General features: G+C 36.3%; 1 protein-coding gene across 50 annotated transcripts in view; it reads left to right on the top strand.

The window, feature by feature from the left end:
* NEB (nebulin) overlaps window positions 1-18,587 on the top strand; it is a 119,752-nt gene that overhangs the window by 67,890 nt on the left and 33,275 nt on the right. For 45 of the 50 annotated variants that reach the window (XM_040704391.2, XM_040704414.2, XM_025152552.3 and 42 more), the window contains 28 exons: window positions 609-716; window positions 803-916; window positions 1,642-1,839; window positions 2,635-2,739; window positions 3,286-3,390; window positions 3,491-3,595; window positions 4,059-4,166; window positions 4,844-4,957; window positions 5,412-5,609; window positions 6,044-6,148; window positions 6,776-6,880; window positions 7,172-7,279; window positions 7,681-7,788; window positions 8,676-8,783; window positions 9,401-9,505; window positions 9,597-9,701; window positions 9,881-9,979; window positions 10,209-10,319; window positions 10,498-10,602; window positions 11,266-11,370; window positions 11,793-11,897; window positions 12,837-12,941; window positions 13,249-13,353; window positions 13,470-13,574; window positions 14,075-14,179; window positions 16,313-16,417; window positions 18,194-18,298; window positions 18,468-18,575. In XM_040704391.2, coding sequence (XP_040560325.1) covers window positions 609-716; window positions 803-916; window positions 1,642-1,839; window positions 2,635-2,739; window positions 3,286-3,390; window positions 3,491-3,595; window positions 4,059-4,166; window positions 4,844-4,957; window positions 5,412-5,609; window positions 6,044-6,148; window positions 6,776-6,880; window positions 7,172-7,279; window positions 7,681-7,788; window positions 8,676-8,783; window positions 9,401-9,505; window positions 9,597-9,701; window positions 9,881-9,979; window positions 10,209-10,319; window positions 10,498-10,602; window positions 11,266-11,370; window positions 11,793-11,897; window positions 12,837-12,941; window positions 13,249-13,353; window positions 13,470-13,574; window positions 14,075-14,179; window positions 16,313-16,417; window positions 18,194-18,298; window positions 18,468-18,575 — 3,162 coding nt within the window. Of the gene's footprint in view, window positions 1-608; window positions 717-802; window positions 917-1,641; window positions 1,840-2,634; window positions 2,740-3,285; window positions 3,391-3,490; window positions 3,596-4,058; window positions 4,167-4,843; window positions 4,958-5,411; window positions 5,610-6,043; window positions 6,149-6,775; window positions 6,881-7,171; window positions 7,280-7,680; window positions 7,789-8,675; window positions 8,784-9,400; window positions 9,506-9,596; window positions 9,702-9,880; window positions 9,980-10,208; window positions 10,320-10,497; window positions 10,603-11,265; window positions 11,371-11,792; window positions 11,898-12,836; window positions 12,942-13,248; window positions 13,354-13,469; window positions 13,575-14,074; window positions 14,180-15,554; window positions 15,660-16,312; window positions 16,418-18,193; window positions 18,299-18,467; window positions 18,576-18,587 lie in introns of all 50 variants that reach the window. The other 5 variants (XM_040704415.2, XM_025152532.3, XM_040704408.2 and 2 more) reach the window with 2 other exon arrangements.

Below are 18,587 nucleotides of genomic sequence, written 5' to 3'. Positions count from 1 at the left end.
AGAGGAAAATTTAAGGTGATTTATATTAAGCAGTTACTTACCAGTAGTCTCACTAATTTTAATTGGAAATGCCTACTTTTGGAAGTGTAAGTGACTAATTTATATGTCAAGTCTTTGTAGTCTAGTCTGAAAGTCAATGTATTCAGTATTTAAAACATGATATATTAAAAAAGATCCATTGCCACAATTACTGCTCTTACAGTAAATACAAGTTTTACTTGGAGATTTTTCACCGTTTCAAACAAATTATCTGTAATGTTATCAAGGTCAGTTCTATACCACACTTCTAAACAGCAGTTCACGTCTACATTTTGAATATTTCTGTTACTTTTCTGGATGACAAATGTTGAATTCCAGGTCACCATTTCAAGAAAGCAGATCTAGAGAGATCAGTTCATGTTTGTGCTCCAGTACTCTCCTGAATTGGAGCTCTGTCTTAGACCAAATATATGTTCTGAATGAACATTCTTCATTTACTTTATTGGGATGATTGATGGAAAGAGGAACTGGTCTATAAAAACATATTCCATATGAGCAAAAGAAACAGAATCAGACCTCTTGGAACATATAATGGATCTTATATCAAAATCTGTATTCTGTTTACCTAGAAACTTTATAAAAGAGACTGGGAAGTCTGCAAGCCCATTGGGTATACATTGGATGCAAAATACATTCCACTTGTTGGAGCCAAGCATGCAAACTACGTGAATAGTGAGGTTAGTATGAATTTTCCTTTCCTTCTTTTTATTTTCCTATCTCTTGTGAACATGAACTTTAAAATTTCACCATGTTTATTTTGCAGCTTAAATATAAGGAGATATATGAGAAGCTGAAAGGCCATTATCTGGCTGGGAAGGATATCGGAGATTTCCCCAGCGTCGTTCATTCGTTAGCATTCCAGAAAATAAGGAGCGCGGTGAGGAGAGAATCATCCTTCCTTCCCCCAATAGTTTCTGTTTCCTGTATTATTAGTGTCTCTCTCATACTGAACATAAGTAATGCTATGCTTATTAACATCAGTAATAGTATTTTCCGTATGCTTTCCTGAATGTATTTGGGTTGAATAATTGAATTTGAAATGATTTAAGAGATTAAGATGGATTTTTTTTAACCTATTGGACCTATTATAGTTTTCTATTTTATATTAAGAATCTGATCAGCAAGAAATACAATATGGCCTGAGATACTTTTGCTTTATTAGCAAAAAAAAAAAAAAGAAAAAGAAAAGAAAAAAAAAAGGTAAATGTACGTTAAATGTTTTGTCATCACCTCTGAATGTATAACATGTCATGCAGGGCACAGTTAACATAATCCCAAATATGATGTCTCCTTTTGAAAAGGGAGATGATCTGGATTAAAGAAGTTTGTAACATATGCATTTCTTATCTTGTAGTGTTACTTTTCACACACACTGTTAAATCTGCCAGTGAAGGAGATTGTTCTTGTCTTTCTAGTACCTTGTCAGAATAAATGGTGATTAATGTCTAAATTCAGACTTCATCCTACTGAATTCCATCGGAGTTTAGCCACTAAAGTAAGATTAGCCTGAGATTGTGCTACAACCTGTTGTCTACTGGAGTCAAAATTAGGCAGGAGAACACTGTTCACTCTTTTTCCTTTTCCTCAATCTTTGCTTTTTAGTTGGCATACAGAAAGAATTATGAAGACACTAAAACAAGAGTCCATATTCCAAGTGATATGATGAATCACGTGCTAGCTAAGAAGTGCCAGTATATTCTCAGTGACCTTGAATACCGAACTTACCTCCATCACTGGAATTGTTCTCCTGAAGAACATGATGTTATTCAAGCAAGAAGGGCCCAGGAAATTTTGAGTGATGTATGTATTTAACATTTTACGAAGCCATTTTTTCAAGATATTTAAATATCAAATGCTTTCAGATATTTTTGCAGTATTTAAACATGAAATTGGTAACCATGGTCTTAGATTGTTTAGTGTCATAGTACCAAAGTTTTTTACATTTTCTGGGGGGGATCTTAATGATCTACTTATTTCTCTCTCACTTGTAAATTGGACAAACTTAAGAAGTTAAAATTTGCAAAGCCTTCCCAAAGTTCACCAGATTGACTGGTTGAGACTATGTAGAATGCTTACCCCCTGGCACATGCAGAGATGGGATGCGGGTGTACCATTGTAGAGTCAAAGTGTTGCTGTGCTGCAGTGATCACCAATTAATGTGCACAGGAGCCAGGACAGCTTGCACAGTCCTCCTGGATGAGTACAGAAAAGACTTCTCTTTGAGGTTGTATCCTATAGCTGCAGATGATACTTGAATTTCATATTAAATACTCAGCAGTATCTCTACTCGGGCAAAAAACCTTTCTAATAAAATATAATGATGTGTTCATTTCCTGGCCTGTTAATATGATGTATAATTGTCTTACTTTTCCATGTAAAACCTGTGGATAAAAATCATTCAAAGTGTGAAATGGGTCATACCAAGTGTTGTGTGTGCACACATTTAAATTTCCAGGTAGATTGTAATTGCTGAATAAGCCTGCGATGTGGTGCATTGAGTTTGCACAAGTGGCAAAAGCTGAATGAAGTAAAAATAATAGTATTTTCTTCAAACGGCAAATTTCTTCCTAATTAGTTGTCTTTTTTCCTGTATAGGTGGTGTATAAAGATGACTTAAATTGGCTGAAGGGAATTGGATGCTATGTCTGGGATACTCCACAAATCCTGCATGCTAAAAAATCATATGACCTCCAGAGCCAAGTAAGCAAGTTGTCCTCAAATAAGTAAATGTATATAAGATTTTTTTTTCTCCATTTATGATTCACTGGGAGTTAAACCTATCCTCCTTGAAAGCAGAATGAAATAATTACATTCAAGATACTTTTTCTAATTATTGCAATGCAATCTTGCAGCTTAGTCTGTGGAGTCTTGATAATTCTTGTTGCTAAAAAAGCAGAAAAACTGGGAGAAGGGAAGTACTGCAGCATTGTGGTTTTTAACAGTGAGAAGGTAACACTCATTTTGCGCACAACATAACTCAGTTAAGTTATTTATGTTGGGAGAAGGGTATCCGTTGCCTTGTTGATTGTTCTCTTAGCCTAGACATGCTTTACAATTACCTACAATTTTCTTTATTATGTAGTTCATACTTGCCTCTATTTCTACGTAGAAGCATTTCTTTGGTACAGCAGTAACTTCAAGTTGGTCTTGCTTGGACTGTAATCCCATGCTTCTGTTGTCTGATTTTAAAGGAAGTTAGCAGGGAATTTTGTGGTCATTCTCAACTTTTTTTTTCTGTTTCCTTAGATAAAATATACAGCTGCTGGAAAAGAGAATTTTCAGAACTTTGGTGTTGTTACTGATACACCAGTCTATGTGACTGCAGTGCAGAGTGGTATAAATGCCAGTGATGTGAGTCTCCCCTTCTTTTCTACTTTTCTACTCAGTTTTTTTTCCTTTGCTCCTTCTGAGAATTGAGACAAGATCACTGACTCCGTCTTTCATTTTATAGGTTAAATACAAAGAAGATTACCATAAAACTAAGGACAAGTATACAACTGTGACTGAAACAGCAGACTCTGAAAGAGTTCAAAATCTGAAACATCTTTTTAGCAATGTAAGTGCTTTTCTATGAAGGTACTACTGAGAGATTTGATTTTATTTTGTTTGTCCTCTCTGTTTGAAGATAAGTTTACAAATATGAAATGTAGCAAAGTCAGTGATAGTCCTCTGCATTGTCTGAATATGGAGAAGATACTGAATGTCAGGCAGAGGGCATATTTTCCTATTTGTAATTCAGTCTTGTCAAAATACAAGCATTAATAAATGGGTTCTGTGAAGAAAGTTGCACCTGAACCAAAAAGAGTTCTTGTATGAGTATGGATAAAACTAATGGGAAAGATCTTTGTTACCTTTTGTGTGTGCTATCAAGATTATACTACTGTACTGTCTTAATTTCTGTAAAGTAATAGTTAAGGTGTAAAATAAATAATCACAACAGAAGGGATATTCATTTTTACTGGACACTGGTTATTATCCAGGGAATCTTTCCACTCATAGAGACTTTCTATTCCCCACAGAATCTCTACAAGGAAGCCTGGGACAGGGTGAAAGCTACTAGCTACATAATGCCCTCTGATGCTGTATCCCTAGCACGTGCAAAAGAACTGAAGCATAATGCTAGTATTGTAAGTGAATAAAATACTTTGATTTTTTTTTAATCATATCAGTTCTAGCAATTAAAGCCTTCGTGTCTTGCATATAAGTGTCAAAGCATTTAAATATCTTAGAGTTGTAGAATCTTCTGTTTTTAGTTTAAATATGTATCTGTAGAAAATCATTTTTCTGTGAGAATAATTTGACTAGCAGTTAGATAGTCCTTTGCTGCTCCTTTTTATGGGAAAAAAATTGTATTTTATAATAGAAACAATTTCTAAGAAAATTATAGTTAGTTCTCTTTTAGCCTAAATTGCCTAAGTCAGAGAAAACACCAAATATTCTATATGTTTTTAAATGTTACTGTACTGATTGTAGAAGGACGTGATTTGTCACATTACTGAGCAAAGGCTAATGAGAGATCGCTCTCTTGGATAGATTTAAAGGAAAGAGCTGTAACAGTAAAAATAACTAGTAAACTCAATGTAGTTATTTAAAAATCTTCTAGCTAGCTGTTGTTACTTTTTCAGTAGTTACAGTGCATTTTCTTTGCAGCTAAAAATAAAATGGAAAACCAAGATCCTGCTTTAAATGCTTTCTCTACTTTTTGGACTGAACTGAATAGTTTGCTTACTGATTGATTTGGTTCTAAAATTACAATTTTCTAACTGGAATTTGTCATTTGTTGTCTTTCTTTGCATTTGCTTAGGTAAAATACCGAGAAGAATACGACAAGTTTAAAGCTCTGTACACACTACCTAGAAGTGTTGAGGATGATCCCAATACAGCAAGGTGCCTTAGAGTTGGAAAGCTTAATATTGATGTAAGTGTTGTTTTCTTACAATCAACACAGATAATGCATTTCAATATGCATTTGGCAGTGTTCAGTATTTGCTAAATATGGTAATCGCCCACAAATATCTTTTCAGGCTTCTACATCAACTGTTGAATTGTCTGTTCTAAACCTCTAAATCTAATATGTTAATATATGAAACAGTGCACTGGCCTGTCTCTTTTTAACATGAGTGCCATGAAAATTTGGCAAATTGTATTTTAGCACCCTTTACTTTTTATGATAAGCTTGAAGGTTCCATGTCTGCAAATCCTAAGAGTAGATGAGATGGAAATGTTAGTCATAGCCAAAATGCTTGTTCTCCAACTATAACAATCCATGAAAATATTAGTAGAATACTACATTCTTTCACCTCAACTTTATCAACAGTTAATACTTGAGGCTATTTGTCAGTATTATTAATGTGAATGTTTTAATTCTGCAGCGCCTGTACAAGGAAACCTATGAAAAGAATAAAGCCAAAGTCCACATTATTCCAGACATGGTAGACATAATTGCTGCTAAAGATGCACAGAAGAAGATCAGTGAAATTGATTACCGCACACATCTCCATGACTGGATCTGCCTACCAGATCTTCAGATCAATGCACATGTTCGAAAAGTAGCTGATCAGATCAGTGATGTAAGTTCACAAGTGTTTGTGGTTCACTTTTTAAAGGATTCTTGCATTTGTGCTCTGTAGAGAAAATGATTTTGCAGAATCTTGATTGGAACACTCTGTGGTTCCCACTCGTATCTATTATGTACAACTAAAAAGCATCTATATCATGTTTTTGTAATACAGACAAATCAGTCTATACTGAAATGTGGCTTGGTATGCATCGTTTCAGTGTTATCAGAATAGGCTCTGGGCCAACACCTTGCAGTTCTTGAAGTGCTGAAGAAAAATCATTTTAATTCCAAAAGGAATTGTTTGGATTTTCTCAAAACAAAAATGTCAAAAACCAGTAAACATTAACCTGCTATCATTTGAGAGTTGTGTTTCAGACTAACTCAACGATAAGGGGTTCGGTTGTACTGAAAATCTTAGATTGCTTCTTTTCTTGGATATCTTAGGTGGTGTACAAGGATGATCTTAACTGGCTGAAAGGCATTGGCTGCTTTGTTTGGGACACTCCTGAGATTCTCCATGCTAAACATGCCTACGACCTTCGCAGTGATGTGAGTCTGAACTGGACGCACTGTTTCTACTTACTACTTAATATTTTTCAAAGCATTGTATTAACAGGATGGAGTAGCTTTATTCCAATTCAGATATGGCCTGAAAAATGTTATATATCCTTCTCTGCTGAAATATCTACGAGCTGTCTTCCCCCAGGCTCCATTTTGGAGCCAGTTCTCTTGAGTGTCTTTATAAATGACTTGGAAGCAGGACTTGAATGTATACTAAGTAAATTTGAAGGCAGTGCTAAACTGGGTGAAGCTGTTGACTCCATCAGTGTAAAGATATCCTTAGCTTGGGATTAAGGCTTTAAAGTGGGGGAATAATCATTACGCTTTTCCAGATTGTATGTCCCCTATTAAGTTGTGTGTCAGAAGTAGGTTGGGTACACATCACATGGCGCATATGAATATTCTAGTGACATTTCCCACTATTTCTTGATAGGAGTTCTTGCGTAGTCAGGTGCCATATTCATTTATGCAGCCTTAATTTCAAGACATTTTCTGTGTTGATGCTGGTTCATGAGTAATAAAATAAATAGTAATTACTGTAAATATAAAAATACAATAAAATCGGTTAACAGTAACAAGTCTTACGGACTAGAGTTCTTGAATTTCTCTCTGCAGATCAAGTACAAATCTGATGCAGACAAGATGAAGAGCAAATACACTGTGGTCATGGACACTCCCGTCTATGTCCAGAATATCCTCAGTGGCTTGAATGCCAGTGAAGTAAGTGTTTCACCTCCAATACTCTGTGTGCAATTTCTTCACAGGTTCCGGAAATGTGTCTTTAATATATGTAGTCATTATTTCATTGCTTATTGTGTACAGCTCTTTGGCCCTACCTTTATTAAGGCATCACTAATTATTTAATGGCTAAATCGCAGACACTGAAATCATTAATTGCCTGAATTCAAAAGAATGTCATCCAGTTTTTTTGGAAGATGTTCCCATGTGTATGCAAATAATACATACTGTGACAAAGCATCACCGTTATGACTCTCCTCTAATTTTTCTTAGGTTATCTATCGTGGTGACTACTTAAAAAAAGTTAGAGGCAAAATGATTCCTACTGACAAAACAGTAGATTTGCAGCGGGCACATCATGCAAACAAGATACAGAGTGAAGTAAGTATAAAAATTTAGTTTTAATCAGAATGCCCCCATAAAAATGTCCACATTATTTTTTCTGTTTGATGCATGTTCATATTTTATCTTGATCTTTCCTTTCTGCAAGTCCACGGTGTTTTCTGAGATTCAAAACCCAGATTCTTTAACCGCTGGTCTTTATTTAGCTCTTCAGATATGGAAGCTGAATTTCACTGCATGAAAATAAAGTGGGACAATGTCCTTGTATGTCCTTGTTTAATCTGCAAGCAGGCGTTATAATACAAATGTTTGGGAAACCTATTGCCAAGTGTGTATAAGAGGTTTTCTCTGTAGCTAATGAATACTCTCAAATACTACACACAGTTGTCTCAAAGACTCTCCTTCTCCCCCTCTCAATTCATCCCCCTGCTTCCCTACAGAATTTGTATCGCTGGGCTGGTTTGAAAGCTCTTCCAACGGGATACAGTCTTCCCAAAGATACTCCTGGCTTCCAGCATGCTAAACATGTCCAGCACATTGGCAGTGATGTAAGTAATGTACTGTGTCCTTCTATAACGTGAGTTGTCAGGGAAAATTTGGTGCCTGTTTTCTAGGAGTACACAACCGTTGAGGCAGTTATTTCTCAGGTGTGAGAATGGTTGCCAGAAAGCAACAAGAGTAGGGTAGTTCCATGTGTTTGCCTGAGCCAGGAACTGATGATGACCATGATTCAAACAGTGAATTCATCAGCCAGTGTGAAGTCCCACTGAGCAAGGTAGGTAGAGCAGGGTGCTGATAGCAGATTGCATCAAGTCTCTGACAAGGTGAGAGTCAACCTCCATCCAGGTCCCTACAGTCAGAAGGTACAGGAGACAGAACAGAAATTGGAGACAAGCTAACTACAGCATAGGTCCAAAGTAAATCCAAGAGATGGGAATTGAAACCAGGCTACAAACAGAGCTAGAGACGAGCTACTTGTGAGGGAGGACCAGTGCCCATCCAGAAAATGAGGACAGAAGCAGTGCTGAAGACAGATGCGTCGACAGCATTGCTCAGGCAAGGACTGACACCTCTGGTATGCCTAGTCACAGCAACCAGTTCTTACTAGTGCACTTAGCTCCCAACACTGGTGATGTTTACATTGACAGAATTGAAGCAATTACTGTCAAAATAAAAGTTTCCTCAGACAGATGTGCATATCATATTAGACATAAGAGAAATTTAAAATGTTATTAATGTTGGGTGACATCATAAAGGTAAAAATACTGATGATTCCTATTTAGATCTGATGTAGCTCATTTGACTATCTCTAAAAATCTGAATCTAAAAAACTACATAAATTATTGCCAGAACAGCAGTGTAACTAGAAGCATAAGGAAATTCAGTTTCTATATACTTTTGTTCAATCTAAAATATTTTCTTTCCCACTTTATAGCTGAAATATAAAGAAGCTTATGAACATATGAAAGCTAAAGGCTACACCCTGGGACCTAACGATGTTGGGTTTGAAAATGTGAAGAAAGTGAATCAAGTCATTAATGAGGTACAGTATTTGTTCTCATTTGTATTTATAGTGCCCAAAATCTGAGGGATGAAAATACATTGACTGGAAAGATTTTAGGATCCCTGTTCACTGAGGCTTTTAAGAACAGGCTAGACAAATGTCCATCAAGAATGGCAGGGGATCACTGATTCAGCCTTGGAGTTGGACAGTGTGGCTTTTTAATGTTCTTGAGGACTCTTAGCTTTCCACCGTCCTGTAAAACTGCTACCTTACAATGCAATCACTTCTAGCCTAATTTTATACCATTCTGCTACTGTATGGTTGAAGATGTACAGAAATTATTGTGTCTTTGACATTGAATCTCTGTAATGTTATATATATGTACTCATTTCTTTGATTGTTGACTTTACTAGTTTGAAAATTAAGCATATGTGTTTACATATTTATAGAATTGGGGTCTTAGATTCTCCATGTGTTAGAGATGCTGCTATCAAAAATAGTCTCGCTGGTGAGATGTATGGTTGTTCCCTTTTTATCCATTAGTTCTGCAATATCTCGCAAAACAGCTGGCCTAAAAAGACAAGAACTTACACTCTGCCAAATTTCTTGCTATGTTCAAGTTTTTAACATGTAGAATCCTGTCTTCTTTGATACAGAGGTTGTATCGGGCAACGTACCACAAGAACAAGGATAAGATTCATACTACTCCAGACACACCAGAAATCCGTCAAGTCAGAGCAACGCAGGAAGCTGTCAGTGATGTATGTGCCATTCTAACATAAAAATAGAAGATATTTAGAATATTCAGCACAATCTTACATGAGATTTACTATTTTTTTCTTTGTTTTTCAGTTGATCTACAAATCAGATTTCTTTAAGTTGCAAGGACACTTGATTTCCTTGCCGTTTACTCCTCAGGTGTTGCACTGCCGCTATGTTGGGGACATCACAAGTGATGTAAGTATTTTCTGTTAAGATACCTGGTATTTGAATGCAGAACTTTTATACTGAAAGTGGAATTCAGCTTTTACTCTACTCCGTAATGGGTAAATGCTTTGTAATTGTGTTTAAGGACTGATGAGTGAACTTGTCTGCAAAGTTAATATTCTGTTTTTCTCTTCCTAATTGCCTTACAGAATAAATACAAAGAGGATCTGAAGTGGTTGCAAGGCTTGGGCTGCTTCCTTTATGATACTCCTGATATGGTCCGTGCTCGTCAGCTGCGTAAGCTTTGGGTAAGGCTTTTCTTATGAAAAGAATATATGTATAACAACAGTACATTTAGTGACACACGATATGTAATCCAAGAAATGAGGTATATGAAAATAAGTGAAGACCAATGACAGCCTGTATTGCTGTGCTTCTGGCTGTTTGTTTCAAAGTACTGTTATTTTACACTGTGAATGTTCTTTGCAACTAAGAATAATAAAAGCTTCCTAAGTGAATACTGCCTTTATCTTTCAGTCTAATTATGTATATACTGATAGCGCAAAGAAGATGCGGGATAAATACAGTGTGGTATTGGATACTCCTGGATACAGGACTGTTCAGGAACTAAAAACCCATTTGAGTGATGTAAGTTCTATGTTAATTTAATTCATCTTTGGTAGCTGTAATTAAGTAAAGCTCAGATCTTCTCACTGTTTTGTTTTCAGAAATACGTGAGATGCTATAGTTGCAAAGCTGCGTTTGGGCAGCTGTTACACGAATGTATGTAACAGGAGAAATGATTCACAGACTTTTCTTTTTCTAGCTGGTTTACAGAGCTGCAGGCAAGGAGCTGAAGACAAAATACACTTCCGTCCTTAACACACCTGACTTCTTAAGAGCCAAGGAAGGACAAAGAATACAGAGCCAGGTGAAAAATTTCTCCTAATGGAAAGCAATCGGGGTTCTTTCTTAGCGTTACCTTTTAAGTACAGCAAAATCTTTCCATGTCATTTCAAACCAACATGGAATTCCTAGGGGGTACTTTTAAAAATGGCCAGTGTTTATTTTTAAGTGGCTGTAATTTTTCATGTTGGCCATATCTCTGTGATGGACAAATCCAACTTTGGCTGTCTGAAACAAAGCACAGAACCGTGGTCTGTTGTGTTCAGATTCTCTGAAGCTCTGACTTTGTCAGAGGAATAAGTACTTCTGTCAATCTACCATTTGTTCATTATCTTCATTCACATAGTTTTTGCTGAGTTAATAGTACAAAATGTTGTTATCCGTCAGAGAAAAACAGACTGTTTGGATGCTTTTATCAAAGTGAGGTGAGGACGTAGGGCAGATGCAGCATTAATGTCACGTGCATTTGACCTGGGGGTTTGTGAAGATACTACTAGTATTTACAGAACACTGTGAGTAATAGAAAAAGCTGGACTGAGATAATATGGAAAGCGAAGGGGTGCAATTCTCTCCAGTTTCTCCTGGGATAAATTGGTTGTTTATGCATTGTGAACTTACAGTCATTTTTCAGGGTGATAAAGTAAAACTTACTTGAAATATATATTTTTGGATTCTTTCTGTCTTGCAGTATTTGTATGTGGCACTTGCCACGAAAGAGAGACCTCATCACCATGCTGGTAATCAGACTCCAGCCTTCACACATGCCAGGCATGTAAAAGACATGGTCAGTGAGGTAAGATTGGTCTTTCGTTTGGTACCAATATTCTGAACTGCTTAGAAGTTTCATTTCTAATTTTGGTGATGGCTTCAAGGCTCAAATCTGTTCACCCTTTATTTAGCATTGTAACTCATGCTTAAGTTCCATGTTTCCTTTACAATTTGTGGTAAATGACTACATGTTTCTTATGAACTTAAATATTTTGCAAGATATGTGCTTCTAAATACTTGTCTGCAGAATCTGTGGCAGATTGGCTGCAGAATCTGGAACATCTAGTAAGAGTTGAACAGCCACATTTATTTCCCAGTGTTTTGACAAAGAGCTTTGCAAGAATGACTGTGCACTCCGCATAGCACCTCTAGGTGTTAATATATATGAGATTGGCAACTGCTTCTAAGACTGAAGATGTAACTTCTCCCTTTTATTATTTCTTTTAGACAAAATATAAGATCCAGTATGAGAAGATGAAGGACAAATACACACCAGTCCTTGACACACCAATCTTGATCAGAGCCAAGAGAGCATACCTGAATGCCAGTGATGTATGTAGTCCATGAATGCTTTCACTCCTTTTTCTTGGTTTCTACCAAAAAAAAAAAAGGGAGGGGGGATCAGTGGGGAACAAGCGTGCAACCCATGGATTGTCTCAGCTTGGTTCAAGAACTAGGTCACCTCTTTTTCATTTATATTTCCATTTGATATTACAGAAATGGTTAAGTTTTTACTTGGTGTCACTGTAATGCTTTCTTACCTTTATTATAATTTATATTCATTTTGCTTTGCACTGAAATGTTGACTTAGAACAAGAAAAAAATAAGTTGCTTACACATGAAATCACCCAGCAGTGCAGATCAGTGTGAAATGATTGATGCTGGAGCCAGGGTATAATCTGTTTGGCTTTAGGAGTTGACTTACATATCCCTGAGGACTTGCTCATTGTTTCATTTAGAAGTAAATTCGAGATCTCACTCTTTAGTGAGACCTTTACTACATATTTTAGACTGCACAATGCCCAGGTATCTTGGGAAATCCTGATTCTTAGTGCTCTCATGAGAGGGGTTTTTAAGAGTATATAACTTCTTTTGCACACCTGGATTTCTCTTCTGAGAAGGTCTTTCTCCTAAGAATTGAATGATCTTCCTGCTTTCCTCTGGACCAGAACATAGAAGAAGGGATGAATGGTTTTTTTTCACTATTTTAGAGATGAAGTACTGTAATACATGGCTGTCTTTTCTCAGACTGCAGTCTGAAAGAGAGTAGGATGAAGTTTTGCTTTAGATGTACCAACTCCTTTTCTCTCTAATTCTCATCACAAGTCTCAGTCAAACTGTAACTGATTTTAGGTAGTTGAAGCTTCTTGAAATTCCTCAGGCCTTACATTAGGATATTGGAAAGCAACATATAACTTTATCATTCCTCAAATATAGGATTTTTAACTAAAATGATTCCTGATAGATAAATACATATTATTTTTTTTCCAGTTGCGCTACAAAGAAACCTTTGAGAACACAAAGGGGAAATACCACACAGTAAAAGATGCTTTGGATATTGTCTATCATCGAAAAGTCACTGATGATATTAGCAGTGTATGTATATGAGATATTCATTTCTAATTAATATTTGTCACTTATTCACTGAGAACATGCTATTCATGTTGTTAGTCTATTTGACTGTATCAAATAAATAGAAAAATATGATCAGCACTGTTAATATTTTCTTTCCTTGATGATATGCTTGATTGCCTTTGGTCTTTAAAAAAAATGAATGCAAGTAAATCTTATTTCCACTGCTATAGTTCTGGTGCTCCAGAAACAAAGAATGTCTTAAAGTTGCATGGGTGGGGTGTTCTGTTCTCAAAATCTATTTTTTTCATTCTCTTAATTTCCTTTGTAGGTGAAATACAAAGAAAACTATATGAGCCAGCTGGGAATCTGGAGATCAATCCCAGACCGACCAGAACACTTCCATCATCGTGCCGTCACAGATGCTATTAGTGATGTGAGTTCAGATAGTTCTTGGATGTGAGAGATTGAAACTTTATATGTAGGTTTCCTAAATGAAAACTGAGTCTTAGTCTTGAGAAAGTGAAGGCAGCTTTTGCTTCTTTTTTAAAGGTTAAATACAAGGAAGACTTATCATGGCTCAGAGGCATTGGCTGTTATGCATGGGATACACCAGATTTTGCTTTGGCAGAAAAGAATAAAGTGCTCTACAGTGGGGTAAGTAAAACACCCTGAATTGTTGCTAAGTGGTTTTTATTTTTTTATTTTAATTTATTTTTTTATATATTTTGGTTTTTCTTAGGAGAATCCAATTCTGGCCTAGACACTGATAGGAATTTTTTATGGTAGAACTTGAGAAAAGATCTGTAATTTCAGTTCTTGGTGTGAAAGAAAAATGAGGCAAAGTGATCTTTTACTTATCCTGTGATCCTTGTCAAGGTTTCTGTTCCTTTGTAATTTTCATAGTGATTCTAGAAATCAAGCTTTTAAAGTTATCAAGAATTGATGCTTCCACTGAATGATTGATATGATAGTTGCATTCTGTAAGATAGTGCATTTACAGCTATTTTGCAGTAAAGTATTTTTTGCTTGTAGATGAGTTAAATAATTAAATAAGCAATATTTTGCTGCAGAAAGTTTCTAAAGTTATGTTTTCATTGTCTTACCCAACTTTGAGTTAACTCTGGGGTATATATTTGTGCTTTTTTTTCCTGCAGCATAAGTACAAGGAGACGTTTGAAAAGACAAAGTCTCATTTCAAGTACGTAGCTGACTCTCCAATTAACAGGCATTTTAAACATGCAACTCAGTTGCTGGATGCGGTAAGTGTTAAAGATTTCTCTTAATATGGAATCAAGGGTTGACTGTCCTCATGAATTTGCAAATAAATGAAAATAGATTCAGAGCTAACGATGTCTCAATGTCAGTCTGAAATCAGGAAATGCAAGGTTGTTCCTGTGACCTTCCTGAATGTTAGCACGGAACAGATTATGCAGTAACTAAAAAGTAAAGTCTTGACCCCTCCCTGCTCCATTTTTGAAATTGCTGGAAAAAAAATTTTGCTTTGCTGACCAGTAAAGGGCTGCTAACTTGATAATATTACTTGCTGAGTAAGACTGAGTAAAAACTGACCGTTGATTGCAGTGTGGAAGAAGGTGTAAAGAGAATTAAAACATAGTATTATGAGTGTAGTATAGTCGTAGTATTAAGATAGTATTGTGCCCAAAGTAATCATAGCTCAGTTTCATTTCTGATACTCTGCCTTGAATTTTCTGACTCTACGACTTAGCTGTTTTCTCCTGTAGTGCTAAAGAAGCAATGAATTTAATATATTAGGAATATTGAATTTGCCAATTAGTTGCTAGAAGTGGTACTTAATGCTTAGGAAAAAGACCCCTGAAAATCTGTGTATGGTCTCAGTAAATTCTTATCAGCTTAGAGCTGGCTTACAAACCAGTCCCATAGAGGGGAAAAAAAATAAAACAACCCAGCAATCTGATTAATTGCAGATACCATCACTACAATTTAATACTCAATCTGATGAGCAGTGAACCAGAATTTGTGAAGGAAGATTGTTAATATTTAGTCTTACTATTCTTTGGTAGAGCAAATAAGGAACAAATTATTATGAAGGACATGGAAGAGAAAAGTCTTAACAAGAGGGGCCCCATACACTGAAATAAACTTACTTAAATGTCTTCTGTTATGTGAGTGATGTTTTCATGATGGATTATAGTTTCTGATTACAGAAAGTCTGACGATAATGCAACTCTAATTCACCCTTCTGTCTCATCATGCTCTCTTTGTACTCAAATCAAGAATCTAGTTCCATACAGGGTTGCGTCAGCAGCTCTTTTTCATGAAGAAAGTAAGCTATAAAATGGCTTCTTGAAGATTGACAGGAACAGGGTTGGAGGTATCCTTAAGTTGTAAGTTAGGCCTTGCAGTGGAAATTTAGAGTCGCATATGTTCTTTGGGTATATTTTTCTAGTTTTTTTCCTTGTTTGTTTATTCTTTGTGTTTTGTGTTATGGTTTTTTTTTTTAAATAAGAAATTTTCTATTTTCGATGTGCACTTCAATCCTTGTCTTTGAATATTTCATATGAAGAGGTTTAAATGATTCAGCTGTGATCTCAGGATCTCTGTCTTCACTGTCTTCTTTTAATTTGTTACAATTTGTTATGCTATTCTGAGCAGAAATTATATAAAGCTGCCTATGAGAAGCTCAAAGATAGGTACAGCGTTATTGTGGATGATCCTAAGAACCTCCTGGCCAAGTGGGGGACTACACTGAGCAGTCAGGTACCGTAGGAGTACTTGCCAGTGCTGCCAGAAAGTGCCTGGTTCACTCCCAGCTACTCTGTCTGTGTGAAATGTTTACAGCTGGCAGTATCAGAGGTTTCACCTGTGATATTGTGATGTTTTAGTTCAGATCAGATAGTCTTAGTTTTGCCACCCAAAAAGGACTGTTACTTTTTGAGTGAGCTAGTCTCTACTGTATGTACTTTCATGTATTGTGCATCAATTGACATCATCATCAATTAATTTCCAATCTAATGCCTGTTGAAGTCAATGGAGAGGTTTTAAAAAATGCATGTTGTGTCATGCATTTATTTATTACCTCTCTTTCATTGGCTTCCACAAATACTGTCGTCTTACTTATTTCCAGATAAAGCAGCAGTGGCATATTGGATTTTTGAGTGCCCTTGCCTTTATCTGTAATTTACTCTTTTATCCCCAAAAATATTCTCTTAATTTTCTTAATGGGATAATTAACAAATTGTTCAGTATACACTCTTAATTATGTAGATGTAAATTGTATGCACATCTGAATGAATACATACAGTACTGTGCCTAAATCTCTCCACTCTCAAGGTGTCAGGGATCTAGAGCTGTCTTATTGTTTACGGTGTTCACAAGTCTTTTTTGTGCTTCGTTGCCATTTGCATGAACAGAACAGTTATAAATCCCTTGCCAAGATGCTCCTGAAACAAGGGTGCAATGAAATTCTGAGGCCAGATATCCTGACAGCACTCTACAACTCATACTTATGGAGCCAGGTAATGCGAAGAACTGCTGCTGTAGGAGACATTAGTACTACAATTTAGCTGCTTGGTCTTTTAATGCTTGTGAGTTCTCTGAGCTTCCACAGATATCAGACTCCGAAGTTTTGTCCATGTGCAGAACGCTATGTCTATGATTTGTCTATGATAAAATAGTTTAAAACCCAAACTATCTGAAAAAGCATTTACTGGGGCTTGAACTTCACCTAGCTTAGGCTGATGTTCCTTCCTTTTCTTCCTTTCATACTTACATAAAGAGCAATTTTCTATGCATTAAAGATCATAGAATCATAGCATGGTTTGGTTGGAAGAGACCTCAGAGCCTCTGCAGCCCCAGCCCTGCCATGTGCTGACTGCCCCCCAGCTCAGGCTGCCCAGGGCCCATCCACAGCCTGGGGCACCTCCAGGGATGGCGCACCACCGCTCTGGGCAGTGCCACGGCCTCATAACCCTCTTAAATAAGGCTAGCATACCAGCCCTCATGCAGTCACATGCTAAAAGTTTATAAACAAAAATACTCTCTCCTTTCATCTTTTGTAAGAGTTGAAAGTAGAGTATGATTCATCTGCTCATACAGAAAAAGAACCTTTGGTAACATTTTTGATAATATAAAAGAAGGCCTTTAAATGATTCTAATGTTATTATGAAGAAGTAATTTTCTGTATTCTGTCTGTTTAATCTGGATTCCTACACAACTGGAATTTGTTGCAACAGTTGGATAAAAAGGTGATTCATTGAGTAACTGGTACATATTTATATTTGCTCAGAAATGAGATCTGCTAGCAGTAACCTTGCTATTTTCAATGGCAAGCACGTTTCCTGACTGGGCTAGATTAAATTGGCATTTAATGTATAAATTATACACTGGAAATGCAACAATAGAAACCAATTACATGACAGTGAGAGAGACGCCACTACAGACACAGTTTAAAAAGTCCATTACTATTATAGAACCAAAGGCTGTTACTAGACATTTTTATCCAATTGATCAGTGGGTATCTATTTATTACCTCATTAAAAACTCCTTGCAGGTAAGCTTGAGTGTGTTTGAAGGATAGAAATAGCACTCTGCCTGACCTGGATGTTCATCTGAGTGGGCGTTATCTTTTGATTTGTTGTTTGTATATAATTATTGATATTTTGTCAGTCCTGTTTAAAAGCATGGTTTTATTTTCTGATGCAAGATAAAGCATGAAAATTCCTTTTTAAACATATATGTTCCAACCTCTTCCACCTGCCCTGAGGCTATCTACACTGGATTGCCATTCTTGAGATAGTCTGTTCTCATTGAATTCTCTGAAAACTGTTCAGAGTCCTCAGTAAGACCAGATAATCTCTAAGACATTATTAAGATACAGATTCTGCTGTCAATGACTTTAAAGTAGCCTGGCATTATGATGGTTCAACAGATGCTATTATCTTCTGTTGTGTAAGATGTTTTACATTTCTCTTTGTTCTGATGAATAGTTTAAAATCAGATCTCATCCCATTATGAATTTAAAAAATCGCTGTTCTGCTGAGGTTGCTTTATTAACTCAGTCATGGACACAGAAGTGAAGTTTTATGATTCAGTGAAAGAAATATAGAATAATCATGCAAATAGCCCCTAGGGCAGATAAGAGATTTGCAGAGTTTGGTTTGTTTTGCATGTGCAGTTTTCATTGGCTTTGGTGAAAGGATTTTGCAATTTCTTGTGTGAATACAAATGTGCATCTTCTGGAGCAGTTTTGTCTTGGTTTGTGTGGCTGACATAGTCTCTTTGCCAATCACCAGGTTGAGTACAAAAAGGACTATGAGAAGAAGAAAGATAAGTATACCACAGTTGTGGATACTCCAGAAAACATAAGGACTGCAAAAGTCAACAAACAGATTAGCGATGTAAGTGTGGTCAGTCCCTTACAACTGTGCTTCCTTCCCAAACTCTGCCCTTTGAAAATAATTAATTTCAGTAGTCACTTAGAAAAAATGTTTCTCATCTTGATTTTTTTTTTTTCCACTGACACCACGGCTGTCCAGAAATAACGTGATCTCTAATTTGTATTTTCAGATTATTTACAAGTTGGAATATAACAAAGCGAAGCCCAAAGGCTATACTACAATTCATGATACCCCTATGCTGCTGCACGTGCGCAAAGTCAAGGACAGGATAAGTGATGTAAGTGAATCA

The sequence above is a fragment of the Gallus gallus genome, chromosome 7, assembly GCF_016699485.2.
Source record: "Gallus gallus isolate bGalGal1 chromosome 7, bGalGal1.mat.broiler.GRCg7b, whole genome shotgun sequence".
Lineage (NCBI taxonomy): Eukaryota > Metazoa > Chordata > Aves > Galliformes > Phasianidae > Gallus > Gallus gallus.
The sequence above is the reverse complement of the archived record's forward strand: the minus strand, read 5'-3'. Positions and strand labels throughout refer to the sequence as shown.